Here is a 15,870-nt window from a genome sequence, read left to right on the forward strand (position 1 = left end):
CACGCACAAAAATCCTTACGCTATCGATGCATATAACGATTATTTTGATTTAATACCAAAGAAGCCTTAAATGTTTTTTATTTTTAATACTGAAGACCTTCTTTCATACTTTGTAGGCATCGGTATTTTAATCGAAACACGCTTTACATATCGACACGATCTTTGTTGATCGTTGATTTTGTAAGTCCTTCGATAAACTATAGTTTTGCTCACCCCAGCAATAGTTGCTCCTTATTGTAGCTGCAGTTGTTATGGTTGCTGTTGTGTTTGATGTTACATTTAGGCCTTTCGCTTTTGCTGTTGCCACATGAATAGTCTCTCGACCAGTTCAACTTTGGAGCAATTGGTGTTGGATGATGTATCGTTTTGGGATTGGGATTCGGGTACGTTCCTGTGGTGGTTGTTGTTGTTGTCGCTGCAGTTTTCGCTATTGTTGTTGTGGTTGCGATAGCAGTAGGTACCGCTGCGCCAGCTGGCAAATGTATAGGGTATGTGGGCATTGTGGTTGGAGCTTTCAGTGGGCAAAGTTAAGGTTGGCCTAAAGCTGCTGCCAAGGTTATTATAGTGGGCCGTTGTTGTCACTGTTGCTGATACGGAGGTTACTGCCGATGTGGGCGTGGCTGCTGAAAATGCGGTAGTTGTTGGCAAAGCGCCTGTTGCTGATGTTGTTGCTCCAGTTGGTTGTTGTGAATTGCGTTTAAGGAACTCCGATTGTTAATAGGGTCGACTGGCATCCTTTGGCCGCTTCAATTGAACTTTCAGTCTTTTCATGCCAATCTGGAAGCCATTCATGGCCTGAATGGCCGCTTGAGCGCTGGCGGGATTATCGAATGAAACAAATCCTGCCAAGAAAGAAATAATACTCGTTAGACAAAACGGCTCAAGGGGTTGAATGTAGAAAATATAACACTACCGAAACATTTGCTCTGGTTTGTAGCACGATCGATGAAGACCTTGGAGCTGATCACATTGCCAAAGGGCAGGAACATTTGCATTAACTCGGCGTCGCCAAACTCTTGGGGCAAATGGTAGATGAAGAGATTGCAGCCCTCGGGTCCGGATATCGAACATCCTGGGAACATCAGAAAATCTTAAAGGAAGACATTTTAAAGAGAAGAAACAAAGTAGAGAACAAATTAAATTTAATAATGAGGAAAATCATAATTTATAATTTTATGAGTTATGTCTGCTTGCTTGTTCTTGTTTTGTTTGCATTGAATTCGATTTAGCTTGACTTGGTCTGATGCATATATTCGATATATATTTGTGGTCTGTGTTCTGTGGCTGATCTTGTTTCTGAACGAATCAACTAAAACTAAGGGCGCAATATAAGTCTGCGGAAAATAGGAAATCAAAACCAAAACCATGAGCAAACGAACAGTCTAAATGACATACTGTTTTAAAGGTTTCTATGCACATACTCTACAGATGCCTAATGAATCTGGCCATATATATATATATATACTTAAGTCTTTAGCTTAGATTTATCCCCAATTGCCGTATGATAAATATGTGTAGCATGTGTAGTTAGTTAGTTATTATATGGGATCCACACTTAGATGGCTGTGTGACTGGGTGGATTATCATGCAGGTAAGGTCTAGAGGATACACAGAGAAACAATAGACTACGGCGCACAGATATCGAAATGGAACCAAAACGAACTTTACACTCAAGTTAGGTTTATAGTTAGCATATATGTAGGTAGTATACACACACGAACACAAATGTATATGGCACACACACACACATACACAGTTACAACCACACCCACACACTCTGTATTTTACGGGGAGACAATGGATTACTTGTGTCTCTGCCCCTGACGAAAGGCAAAAAGATGAGCAAAACGAACCGAAAAAGAAACATAAAATTTTATGATCAAATTGTCTTCGAAATACGCCGACGGTCTTTATATGATTTTAAGCAGTTTATATGTAATTTTTACGATCGCATAAAATGCCTTTGAATGCAGCCATTAAAAACGATTTACGCCTTGCTCGCCAACCCCACGCAAAAGGGTTGAAAACCCAGCCATCCTTTCTACTTTTTGGCAGTGGGTGGTGGTCGCAAAAGGGATAAAATGTTTATCACATTAAAATAAGGACGAATGAAACACAGTATGCAAAGTAATTAATTTTTAAGAGCTTTTGTTAAAAAAAATTTAATTTCCTTCCTCACAACAAATGAAATTAATTACTGCTCATCTTCTGCTAGGTCGAGGGCGATGTCTCTGATTTTTTTCTGAGTGTAAACCATTCGTGTGTAAGTGTGTTTGTGGGGGCGTGCGTATGTGTGTGTGTAGTAACATGTTTACTATGACAAAGAATCGAACAAAATTCAGAATCGGTATAAACATGTACAATGTAAACGGTTAAGTATTTGCATTTGGCCGAAATCATTCGACATTGGTAGCTGGTCAAATGCAATACCGCTCAACAAGAACTGAATCAAACGTACGAACGTGTAGTAATCGGGGAATCGGGGGGAAAATGGGGATATACATAGGTGGTGATCAACGAAATTATAATGAAAAGCTTACCTTCACGCTGAGTGGGTGCAACCGCCGCTAGGGGAGGTGGTAAAGCTTGTGGAAACTGTCCATAGACGGCGGGAAAGGCTGCATTATATATAAATAATTTTGTTTTTGGTTTTTACACAAATTCCGAAACATTTATAAAGACAACACAACAATTAAGAATACGTATAGATATATATATGTATATGTTTTAAGTATTTAAAATAGTTCTCGTAGTTTAGTAATCAACAGACAGAAAAACAAATTACTAAAAATCAAAACTAAACTAAATGTCGTTAAGCAGCCATAGTAGATCGACTGGATTTGAGTTAGATTAATACGCTCAACACTGAATCATTGATTTCATATCAGCGCACCGAATGGGAGAATTTCTAATAATTGTGTATTTTTTTTAAACAATTGTAATGGAAATGAAATAAACCAAAAGCCAGAAATCGAAAGCTAGCATATATTAAAAATGAATATGTATATGAATGTCAATATGTACTTCGTTTCCGTTGCATAAAGAATAAATAATAAGTTAAATTTATTTAAGAAATTAGAGTTAAGTAACACTTTACTAACAATAAATATTTATGGCATGACACAACAATTATTAATTATTCGATAAAAACAGTAATGAATGATTGGGCTGTTTTTTTCTGTTGTGGTTGGTTTCATTGGAACATAATCCGATGCTAGTAATGAAAATTATGCTGATGGTGACGAGATGGTACACAATGCCATGGGTGATGCAGATAGATGGTCTAAATGTGTAACTGAACACGATTCAAATGACATGGCAAAAATACTCTCAACTCTCAATGATATTTGGAAATTAGGCATATTGCAATCGAATATCTTGTGGCGACTCTAACGCTTTGCCGCCAAGCATATCCTGGATCTTATCATCTAGGCATATAACTTAGGGCTAATCTAGCTAGAAAAAATACTCACCAACTCCTGGAAACGGTGGCAGACCAGGGAAGGCATGTTGCAGGGTAGCAGCATCGCCGTTTGGCAAACCTTGTGGCGGTATAGTCAAGTGCAGCGGATCTGCAACAAACAGTTCAGTGGCTATAGAAAACATTTAAAAACTCCATCAGATACGTTCTTTGAATATGGTCATCTTAGTATGGTATTTGCTTCTAAGGTGTAAAAAATAGTGTTCCTTCACTGAGTTACTTACGTCCTGGGAATGCCGTTTGTGGAATGCCGTTCGTGAAGACGCCGTCCGCGGCAGCCGCCGCAGCAGCAGCAGCGGCCGCTCCGCCTGGCTGTCCATTGGGCGTGTTGGCGCCCATATTGAAGTTGGGCATGGTCGGCGACGGCAGCGAGGGGGGCTGGCCGGTGCCGTTTAGGCCATGAGGTATCTGCGTTGCCAGGGCCGCCATCGGGTTCATGTAGGCGGCTGCGGATCCGGGTGCCGTGGCAGCGGCGGCCATCAGGGCGGCCTGTTGCTGTTGCTGCAATTCCGGAGGAGAGGGAAGCTGCTTTATATTTAGGTGGGTGATTGCCGCGGGGATGGGAGAGCGGACTTACCTGGGCGTAGGCGCCGTACGGACTGAACTGATTAAAGACGAACGGATTCAGCAGGTTCATGTGACCGGCCATTTGCTGCATGCGCCTTATTTGTCGCTCCTTCTCCGTGTCGGCGTATTTGACGACCAGGCTGGAGGATGCGCCCTGGAAGATAAGTGAATGGAAGTGGAGAGTGGAGGTGAGTGGAGTGGAATTGAGTTGAGTTGAGTCAAGGGTTGTATCGAGTGCTCTGTCATTTCATATTTATAGGCGGCTTTTCCGCTTTGCTTTCCTTCTCTTTGCTGGAAAACAGGAAATCCTATTACAGGCCATTATTTTGCGTAATAGGGGAACAGCGTTGCGTAACTGGGGAAAGCACCACTGTGCACCTGCTTCCCTTGTTCGACTGCTCATTATTATCTTATTATAATTATATACGAAAAAAAATATATATGTATCAAAATAATTGGCATACGCGCACTTCGATTTGCATTTCTATTCAAAGCGGCTTATGGGCTCGCCTCCCACCTTTTCCGCCATTGTCGTCTGTCATTGATTTTGATATAAATGCGTTCAACAAAGACCTGTTATTAGACCGGGCCTCCTCCACCATTCTTTGCTTTTGATGTAAATTAATAAGCATAATAATGGCAGGCTTCACATTTCGTGTGCCCCCACCTCCACCCCCCACTCGTTGCGACTTTCCTTTCGAGAGGTTTCGACTTACGTATGACAATTAGAATTGAATAGGCATTTCCAATATTCGGTAACATTCTGTCTCGTATTAATTAAGACTGTTTTTGTAATATGAAACCTTTTTCCCGCTGCTGATGATGATGGATGAGGTGGGTGGATGGGTAGCTGGATGGCTGGATGGCTGGGCATCTGGTTGTGGTATGGTTTTGGGAAGCAGAAAAGCTTTTATGATTTTGCAAATCATTAATCAAAGTAACAATGATATTGTGTTGCACAATTCACCTCCTTGGTTACGTGAATGTGTGCGTGGGCGGGCTGTTAATGAGTCTACAACCGAACAGGTGCTTTAACTATAACGGCTATCTGCACTGCCTTGAACATAATTTTAATTAATGAAATATGAAACTCGAGATTATGCAAAAGGCCATAAGCAACGAGCAGTCCGTGGAGTTCTGGCCCAGGTGAAACTATTCCTGCTCGCCCTGGCATAGCCTGGAGATACTGAGGAGATCGTGTAATGAGTTTTAATGAGATGCCTTGAACATAGACCCGGCATGGCCGGCGGTTCTCATATCACAGGAAAATTAATTTCAATCTCAGGCATACGAGCTATTTGTACTCGAAGCTTAAGGCAGATTAAACACGAAAATAGTCCATCACAATTTCGAATGCGGTGAGTTGGAATGAAGCTTGTTTCAACCTCAATTGCCTGCCATTGAAGGCGATAAACCTCCATTAACCAAAGCTAATCTCTGGCCCTAATTGTCTCTGCCCTAGGAGAACTATGCAACAGGCAAGGACCACCGCAGAAGCTCATAAATTAATTCATTAACGTCAATTTAATTGTCTAATAATCCCCGGCTCATGTCAGCTGGCTGATGGCCAAAAAGCTTGGGTTGAACACGAGAAAAAAAAACAAAAAAAAAGTACGAAAATATGTGTGGCTCACTGGCGAGAATTATGGGGCCTAGGCTGAGAGTTCAGAAGTTTCAGCCAGTAGTCATTCAGTCAATTTGAACGTTTATTATGTGCTCTATATGTGCAGTTGTTTGCCCTGTTCACTTCCGTTTCCGCTTGACGAAGACGACAACGTCTACAACTGCGACGACACGAAATTCCCATTCAAGTGAATTGCTGCCGCCAAATGAAATGAAAAATTCAACACGGCACCCAGACACATCCTTGAAAGGACTCGATCTGAAGAGAGAGAGAGCGAGTTGGCAGCACGCCTAACCAGAACGAATCGCAGTCGTGCTTCAGTGGCAAGTGCAACAGGCAGGCAGGCAGCAGGCGGCAGGCTGCCAACTAACAAGCCAACTAACCAGAGAAGGTCCTTCGTCCTTGCTGCCTGGTGCTTGCCGCTTGGGCCTGGACTCGTGCCAGGCGGCACTTTTGGCAGCAATCGCATGTTGCATGCCACTTTTCGGGGCGGCACAAACGTGACGCCATTAGACGATGGGCCCACGGTCCTTAGCCTCTTACTCGGCCCAATATTTTTTTATTGTTTTTTAATGCGGCTCACTCAAAGTTCTCCGCAGCACTCTCTTCGATTTCTGGGTTTTTTTCTTCGTTTTTTGGCAAAGTTTCAGACCGCACGGTGGCCAATTACAATTGAAGGGCTTACAGTGCATTTAAAAAGTAATTTGTCTGCCGCCCCAAAAGCCGTGCACGTATTTATATATTTCAATGCGAAATGCAAATGCGAATGGAAATTGCCAGCCAAGACTACTCTCCCAGGGTGAACCTGTCGGTTTTCGTGGATCGGGGTCCGGGCTTTCAGGGGGTATCAGGGGGTCATGGGCCCGGGGTAATCACAGTAACCCGTGTTCACTAATGGTTCTACAAGCCACAGGGGCAGCCGGTAAGCCCGGGGACACGGACAGGGGCGATGAAATGCAGCCAGGACACATATATCCCCGTTCACCCTTCCTCTTACATAATAAACTCGCGACGGGAAGTGTGCAACGCTTACCGAATTCAATGGGTGTGGGTATGGGATGGGCTGGGATGGGATGGTAGTAGTACGTGTCTGGGGACATGTTAACATGGCAGTCGTGCCAAAAATTATTATTCCCGCCTCGCCACGTTCACTGTGGCAATGCCTTTGGCTCCTGGCTTTGCATCTGCTGTTGCTCCTGCTGCTCCTGCTTTTTGCTTGTTGCATACTTTTAGGCGCGAGTGTGAGCGCCGATTTGTCAACGCCTAAAAGGACAACATATTTCTTGTCCACAGCGTGCTGTACGTATGCATAAAAAACGTTGAAAGCAAATGGCCGGCAAATGGTTTTAACAAATGAATTATATATATTTTTATATGCAACTGATTTGCATTTTATAGTTTGCTACGCTTTGCAGTCGGTTGCTTCGCTTTTCATATTTTTTACTCGTTACTCGTTTTGGCCGCAGCTTGTTTTAATTGCTAAATGAATTGGCCTGGCCTGGCCGGCTCAGCTCGGTTCGTTGTTTAATGGGGAGCAATTTTTATCTATCAATTAAAGCAGCGACAGGAAAATGTATTCAAAATGCAAGCCCATAAATTTCAACCTAATGGTAATGGACATTTCTTCTCTTTTTTTCACAGTACCATCTGTTGATGGTGCTATGCTGCGTTTTTTATCACAATTTTTAGCCAAAGAGTAAATGGATTTAAGCTTTTTGAATGTGTGTGAAATTGAATCATAGTGCTGGCGCGAAATGCAAGTCAATAGACTGGCCAAAATAGTTCCTGCAATTTGTCCACACGATTTCAACACTACGGTTGCGGCACGTTTTGCTGGCTAAAACGCCTAATGACGTTTACACGGCCAACATAATTACAGTAATAATGTGGCTGAGACTCAACTTCCAACCTGGCGGCTTAGCAACCTGGCTTTCATGGTGGTGGTCGTGGCGGGCACAATAATGATGACATTAGCGAGGTGTCAGGCGACAATTTAACGAGCGACAGCGTTGCACACACGTATGCGCGAAAAGGAATCCCAATCCCCAAGCCCCGACTTCCGACTTCCGGACTCCCGAATCCCGAACCCAAGCGAAACGGAGTGTCAGTGTCAGTGTTTTGTGTGTGCCACATGCAACACCATCTCCATGGGGCAACAAAGCACATTCGTCACGAAACGAGGAAGCAGCGACATCAGCGTGTTGCGACCGGCCATTTTGTATGCTTTTAAATTAGCCAAAGTGTGAAAGTGTCATGTTTCGAAATATGAAATTAAGCAGGAACAGGAAGCGGTGCTCAACGCCGAGCAGGACGAACGTTGCACGACGAAGGACCTACTTGTTTATGGCGTGCATGCTGTTGATATGCTGTAATTTGTTGGCTGAAAATTAAAAGGGAAGTGCACTTCAATTAACGTTTGTTGTTCTTCTTGATGCTGCTGCTTCGAACCCCTTGCTTGAAAGTTTCCAGGAAATGTTTTAAAGAGTTTCAAGGGAAACTCTTAAATATGTTAGCCCATAAAGCCTTAGATATAACCTTCATTTGCATGGAGAACTGCTGCACAATGAGCGAGAGTTCTCAACGAGTTTTCCAATTAATTTTCACTTAAAAGACAAACCTGAACCGAACCCGAAAAACTCTCAATAGAACAAAGTACAACCGAGTAAAAGTGGCAGTAAAACTAATTACAAATTCGTTTTACCAGCTTTCCATTCCGCTGCTGCGGCTGTCAGCGGCAGTGAGTCGAAAGCAGAGAGTCATGTCAAAAACGAAAACGCTTTCCCTTCAATACGAATACGCCGCGTGGAAAACCGCAGCCCAGAGTAAGTAATCTTTTCCGGCAAATAAATCACACCATTGCCAGTGGGAGTCGCAGTCGAAATTAGTGTAAATGCCACTAAGCTACCTAAAAGTATGCTCAGCATTAACGGTGTCCCGCCACAAAAAATCCGGAAATTTACGTACTATGCGAAAAGTTACTTCTTTGCGCCCTCGAAGCCCCCGAAAAGTTGCGACGCGCTGTTAACCGCAACTCTGCCCTGGACAACTGGATCTCTGGATGGCTGTGTGGATGGGCAAGGCAATGCATACATTAAACAACTTTTGGCTCATTGCATTCTGGCCGGGATTCGCCTCATTCCCGCCGCCACTCCTCGAAATTGGCGACCCGACAAAGGGCCGCCGGCGAAGCGTAAAATGCGGGCAAGCAAAAAGCAGGACTCCGACAGGCGGCAGGACGAAGGACGAAGGACTCAGACGGCGACGGAGTTGACAATGCAACTTGGCCGCGGCCAAAATGAAAAACTTATTTAATTTACTTTGCTTTTTGCCACAGCGCCAGCCATTTAATTCAATTACTCGCCGAGAGTTCTTTTCGAAAGAGTCCTGCCGCTATCCGTTTTCCTACAGGGCCTAATAAGGCAATCAACGGGGCTGAAAGTTGTCAAAGGCATCGCGAGCAGATCGTCGGACGACAATCCTTTGGGTACAAAGCGCCATCCCTAATGGGTTTAACGAAAGGATGCCGTGGATCGATCCTGCAAAGAAAGAGCCTGCTAAATGGGCAATCAACAGGCTGGAATTGGGCTCCGGGCAAGTTTGGCCAAGATATGCTCGGAATGTGACAGAAAAGTTTAAGGGCAATTTCGCCCCAAGAAGTTGGAAATAGGTAGTGCATAGTTAAAGGTTGCTTCCTGCTCCATTCTTACATTTCGCTTCACTGCGACGGCTGCATTTGTCTTGCATACTTTTGAGAACTCTGAGGACTCTCCAGGACCTCGGAAATCCTGGCCCAAGTGTGTTTGTGTCAATATTGCTGTTATTGTTGGGTATAAATGTCGCCAGAAGCACGGGATGGGGGCATACTCAAACAAATGGGCTGGCTCAACGAGCAAAAAGGACATAGGTCCTCGAAGGAAGCGGCAGGATATTGCATGCAAGCCTGATTGAGTTTTGAGAGAACATGACCGAAAAAGAGGAAGCGCACAATTTCATAAATTTAATGCGAAAAGCTGCACAAAAAGGACCTCTGGCTCCGTCCAGATCCTTGGACCTGGCCGCCTGATTTCAGCTTTTTAGCATAGCATTGCAACAAATTGAATCCAGCACTAAGGACTGGGCCTCTAATGCAGTTAAAATCACAGTCCTTTCGCACAAACACCCGTACACACGCTCACACAATCTGGCACAAAAACTAAACCACTGCTGGGATCGCAAGGATAGCAAGGATAAAGCAGCACTCGGCACGCCCACTCTACCGCCTCTCTGGCAATGTCTGTCTGCGGCGTTTTTTACGCTTGATTGAACAGAATGTTCGGGGGCTTGGGGGGAAGCTAAATTTAATTTACGAGTCCTGGCAAAAGGGGGTTGGGGAATTGGGAATAAGACGGAGATAGTCGGTGAACATGAATATTTCATCTGCTTCTGCTCTGTGGCAGCACAAAAAGTGCACCAATCCGGCAGACGCCTAAAAAGCTCCTTTGCTCTTTTTTCCTTCACTGTCGAGTCGTAAACAATTTACAGTCGAAATTGTTAATAAAATTATCAAATATTGTATTTATGGTCAGGATAATGGTCAACGAAAGGCGTGGGGGTAGGGGTCTTTTTACGGCAGCAGTTTAATTTGCTGCTTTGGTTTAAGGAGCTGTTGAGGCGATAGTTGGTCCGTGACAAGGATTGAGGATAAGCCATTGAAAGGCACTGAAAGATATCCTTTTTTTATGCTCTTCAAAGGTTGGACTTTAGACCCCAAAGCTGGCCACTTAAATTGTAGCAGACTCTGGCGAAACCAGACTAATGATGGAGAAAACATAATAATCAGAATAGCAATTCGAATCGAAATCACAATTAACCGCACAACACGCGAACCCAATTAGCTTTTTGGGAACAGGCCCAGATCCTATGGCCATTTTGCAGCCACAGAACGCACAAAACATTTCAGAAGGCAGGACATGTCGGGAACAGCTCGGAAAATATTTTCCCTCGACTAAAAACTAAACTAAAATCCAAATGAAAATATTATTAAATTCAATTGGGCAAACATTACAGAAACATGGACCAGGACTCACGCACACACACATACACACAAAATGGCGAAGCAGAGAGTGGGTTTGAGCGGCTGGAAGGACATATGTGGATGCAATGTGGCGTCCAGTTGGCCAACGGCCGCCGCAACAAACGACCAAAAATTGCATTGCCATTTTTACGCGCAATTTGTTTTGCGGAAATATTGTGAAAGTTTTTCGAACGGAGGACAGGCTGCCACGTTGGCGACATTTGGCCAAATTGCACACTAATGTGTGTGCGTGTGTTCAAGTGTGTGTGTGTGCGTTTGTGAGCGTGTGCGTGCGGATGCGACTGCTGTTTGGGCCAAATGGCTAACGGCAACTGGCCACAAATGCTTTATATTTTTATTTGCTTGCGTTATGCGTTGATTTCTGATTGTTTCACAATCAGACAGAGATGTCAGCTAAATTAAACCCCACTCCCGCAAAAATATCCATCGCTTGCCGCTTAAACAGACCATCGAAATGAAGCCATCAATGTCTGGCAGTCTCGATTAAATCATTGCCATGGCAGTCCTGGAGCTCTGAAGTCCTGGAAACCCACAGAACCGCCCAAATGCAGTAAGCACAAATCGCTGGCATGCCTCGGCAGACAAATTTGCCTGCTGTCCCTCGCAATTGAAAGGCAGCAAGGAAATGCGGTCTGGGGCCAGGACTTCATCTCAGTGCATTCCGGGGGCCAGAGTGGCAGCCCAAATCATGGCAAATCTTTTCTAACTATTTGCAATTCAAGCGTAAGTCTCTCTTCGCCTCCGACACACAAAAACACACACATAGACGCACATCGTGCTGGCAAGGAAACTTGCCTCATATGCAAACGTCTCCTTCCACAGACAACAAATCTTGCAATGAAGCAAGCCAAGGATCTGAGGGAGCCAAAAAAATGTTACACACTTCTAGGCGTTGGCGGCGTGAATCGTTTCACTTTGCTAGAAAAATACCAGTAAAAATGTGGGAAAGCAGCCAGGACCTACTCCTTGGCTGATAAACGAGAGTAGTCCTGGTTACAGACGGTAACAGTAACGGCGGTTTATATTTTGACAATTTCTCCCTGGCTGCAGGTAACGTTTATTTTTTGTCGCTACTAGTCTCGAATTGCCAAAGGAAATGATAGACGGCAGTCGGTAGTCGCTTGTTTTCTAGGCGATTTATACACTCCTTTGTTGTCTGAGTCAGGATGCGGCTAAGCCTAGAAAGCAATTTACCTGCTTATGTTAGCTTTAAACTTGTCGAGGAGCCAACTTTAAGTCGGCACCGAGTCGACAGAGCTTGCTTACGGACTCAGTTATTTTTCCATTTCGCAACTTTATTCAAACATAAGCAGATATGCAGTTGCATTCTGCCCCCTCTGGCACACATTTTCATATAAATATGCCGCTTCTGCTCGACTTGCTTATCACAACAAAAGTTGTCTGCTAAAAAAGAGAGAAACAGAGTCGGTTGCGTAGTCGAAAAAAGTCGAAATAATATGCCAAAGCATTCTTCAATGATTCTGGCTACGCGTTTTTGCACTTCAAAGTACTTCAAATCAATTTTCTTCACTTATTTTCATAAACCCCGGCGCAGTCCTTTTTTCCCTTATACCCGTACCCATGCCCGTATCCTTTTTCCTTTCTGCGAGCCACCCACCTTCTGCTCGCCATCATCATTGGAGAAAAAATTTGCCAGAAAAGTTCAATTTTTGAAAAATATTTGCAAATTTCATTCACTGCGCTCGTCCATTCAAATTTCCTGCATTTATGTTGTTGTCCCTTTTGGGAATTGAAAACGGGATGAAGGGCGGATGGTTTTGGTTCGGTTCGAAGGGCGAAATATGAGCGGACCAAGGAAGCAAAAAAAAAGAAGAAAATAAAGGACAACATAGCGGCGGACGAGGGCCAGCAGCTGGGTTGACTCATACCCACATTTTCGGCACATTTGCCTGGGCGCAAGGACCTTTTGTTATATTGAGAAGGCAGCAAGAAATTGCGCTAAGATGCTTATCCTTTTTTTTGCGAGCTGCTCCCTTTCTTGCGGGGGCAAAAAAATGGTAAAAATGCTCCATTATTATTTTTATTACTTATTTGCTTTTAATACTTCACTGCGAGGACGACGGCGTAAGGCGACGCCAACGATGGCGATGGCGAGGACGAACGTCATCCAATCTCAAAGCGGATGTCGTCTACTTTGCATTTTGAGCCGTTTCTACTTATGTGCTTCCTGCTCCTAGTCCGGGACTCAGTCGGAGGCGAGTCCTGCCCCGCCCAGGCATATTTTAAACGACGCTCGTCCTGCCCCATCCGAAATTATAATACGGTCGGTCGGTCGGTCCGTTGGTCCCCTGGTAGCCTTGCTCCATTCCCCAATGGTTGCATTTATTGAAAAATTCGCATCTCACATCGAGGAATTGAGGAAATTCCTTCTTCATGGCTTCGATGGCATCAGCTTTCGGCTTTCGCCTTTCGCCTTCAATTTGGCTTCAGTCCCTTGGTCCTTTCGATCCTGCTCCCATTCGTTTATCCCCACCCCACCCCGCCACCGCCGCCGGACTCTTGTCTTAAGTGCAGTCAGTAGTTGGCTTTGTCGTCTGTGTTTATGCAAAAAATTTGTCTACAGTCTACAGCCGTCGAGCAATTCGCCAGCTAAACTTCGCCGAACTGGCCTGGTTCGGTCAGGGCTTTTGTTATTTCTTGTGCTTAAGTAGTTTCTGCTGTTTTTCATACTTTTAGCTTGTAATCACTGTCAATGTCGACGACGGCGACAGCCAGGACAGCCCCGGCGGTTTTTCCCCATCGTTTTGTTTCTGACATGCTGCTTAAATGCTTCCCAAGATTTAGCTACTCGATGGGGTTTTGCCTCCTTACAATGTTATTAATAATAAGCTATACAAATTTTTCAGTGTCTTCGAAGGGTTCGACTGGGATCTTGTCCGGATTGGCTCAGAATGAACTGAAGGACTCGGCTGACGGGACTGGACAAGACAAAGGCACTTGAACTTACGGAACACTTTAAGGATCGATTATCTCGAGGGTTAGGACCTTTTTTTTTATACATACCTGTAACGACAAAAGAAAAGGGTATGATGATTAGTTTTCTTGTTATTGAAGATTTCTATTATTAAACTGGAAGTATTGTTATTTAAAGAAATTGTAACCTCTTGAATGTAAATTCAATCTACCATTTCGATTATGCATATCAAAGAATCAATTGCCGAACCATTTAACGGGCCAAACCAAAATGTCAACCTAATGGGCAGAGAACTTAACGACAGTTTTACTGGCTCCTTTCCCTCTAAAGCCGGGAAATTTTAATAATAGCAAAAAGTTCAATTGGCATTTCAATATTGTCTTTGACCTTAGCCTTCTATCGGGGAATCCCACACCCCATTTTAGGGCGTGCCTGGGCCATCGCAGCCCTGTATTATGAGTGTTGCTGGCATTTCAACGATTTTCAGTTTTCTTATTAAATATTCTAGAAATGTTTCGGAATCCAATGATTGTGCAATGGCATGTACGCGTCCCTCCACCTTCTCCCTCACCCCACCGCTCACTTCGTGCGAGTGTGTGTGCCCTGGTAAAGCATTTTTCGCTTCTCAGGGATCCTGCGACGACGACTCCCAATGTTGTTTGTCATTTTAAGTCGGTGCCATGGGTGGCTAGTGAGGTGGAACTATGGGCCAAAGGCAGCCGGCGCAAATGGCATTGTAGAACTCAGATCCAGATCCCCCTCCATTTTCCCCTTCCCACCCCTCCTCTCATCCATACATTTGCGAGTGCGCCAACAACAAAGTGAAAATGAAATGACTCGGAACGAATGGCAAAGCAAGCGTTTACACGAAAAGCTGAGTTGGTCTAGAGTTCTGGGTTTGTGACTGGATCTCCTAAGAAGCAGGGCAAAAAGGAAAGGGTCTGGTCACAAGCACACACACACACAGACCCACACTCACGTAGTTTATGTACCTTTTGGCAGCCAATGAAGCGTGCCCTAATTGCTCCAACAACTTTAAGCTAAAGAGTTTCTGCATATTAAAGCAGGTCCCGAAAGTTAAAAGATGATGGCATGAGTGATTAGTAAGAAAAAGCATTTTTCGGCACTTTATTTTATTCTTAAAATAAAGTTATACGGAATACAATGACTAAGCTTTTAAGAAAACATAAATAAAATTAATGAGAATATAATTTACCCAGCACATAATTACCTAGATACTCTTATTGATTTTTCGAAATATTTATTCAAGTTAATTAACTGATGAATTTAGAGCTTCAGCCAAGAGCAGCAGTCCTTCTTTAGTGCCAGTGGCACTTTCTCCATAATAAATCAAAGCTTTTGCCTTTGGGTCACTCACACAGGCACAGCAAAATTATGCAATGCAAATCAGCGAATTTTATGCATGGCCAAATATGCGATAAACAGCCGTCTAATTTCTAGGACATTCCCACTGCTCAGCACAAAATATGCTTGCATATATGTAAAAATGTATCAAAAATATACAAACTAATTTCACAATGATTCGGTAACATGTGAACTGAATGGCCAAACTGACACAATCAAAAGAGAAACACACATCCTTTGTGCATAGATGTCCTGCAATCGAGTGTAGTGTAAATAACCGCGGATTTTAGTTTATTAATTTTTTGTCAACAAGTCTTTTTGCTGCAAGGCTACCGTTGCTGTTTGTCTGTCTGCCTGTCACTGATAATAAATTTCCAGCTGCAGTTAGAAAACTAAAAATGCAGTGAAAAAAAATGCAAATATTGTCGACGGCCCCGGCGAATGCCCTAAACGCTTTTGGTTGCCATATTTTTAAGCGTCATTTAATTAATAATACAGCAACGCCAGCAGCCTGGTATCCTTCCACTGCCGATGTCCTTCGGGGTGATTGTTGTCATGTCGTTGTGTTGCAAATTTGGTTATTAATTTTTCAACCGCTTTTTTCAGCGTTGCACGTGTGAGGCTTTACGGCTTTTATGTGCGGTTAAAAATGTGTAATGGGGGAAAAAAATTATAAAAAATGTTCTAATACGAAAAGTTCAATTAAAATTGCATCTCTGATCATCAAAAATGTTTGAAGGCCAACTGTTTTCGGTGCTTTAAAAGATTGTTTCAAATTTTATTCCACTTTATTATTCCTTTGACTATCCCACTCCAGTTTCTCT

At 43.6% G+C, this 15,870-nt stretch overlaps 1 protein-coding gene across 29 annotated transcripts in view; it reads right to left on the reverse strand.

Moving 5' to 3' along the window:
* The window catches only part of LOC6605599 (CUGBP Elav-like family member 4), a 131,137-nt gene that overhangs the window by 7,871 nt on the left and 107,396 nt on the right, over window positions 1–15,870 (reverse strand). For 5 of the 29 annotated variants that reach the window (XM_032717401.1, XM_032717398.1, XM_032717387.1 and 2 more), the window contains 6 exons: window positions 4,059–4,202; window positions 3,706–4,006; window positions 3,474–3,593; window positions 2,541–2,618; window positions 914–1,090; window positions 214–842 (listed from right to left, as the gene is read on the reverse strand). In XM_032717401.1, coding sequence (XP_032573292.1) covers window positions 715–842; window positions 914–1,090; window positions 2,541–2,618; window positions 3,474–3,593; window positions 3,706–4,006; window positions 4,059–4,202 — 948 coding nt within the window. In that variant the 3' untranslated portion in view covers window positions 214–714. The remainder of the gene's footprint in view (window positions 1–213; window positions 843–913; window positions 1,091–2,540; window positions 2,619–3,473; window positions 3,594–3,705; window positions 4,007–4,058; window positions 4,203–15,870) is intronic. The other 24 variants (XM_032717407.1, XM_032717393.1, XM_032717403.1 and 21 more) reach the window with 9 other exon arrangements.

Source organism: Drosophila sechellia, chromosome 3L, assembly GCF_004382195.2.
Source record: "Drosophila sechellia strain sech25 chromosome 3L, ASM438219v1, whole genome shotgun sequence".
Lineage (NCBI taxonomy): Eukaryota > Metazoa > Arthropoda > Insecta > Diptera > Drosophilidae > Drosophila > Drosophila sechellia.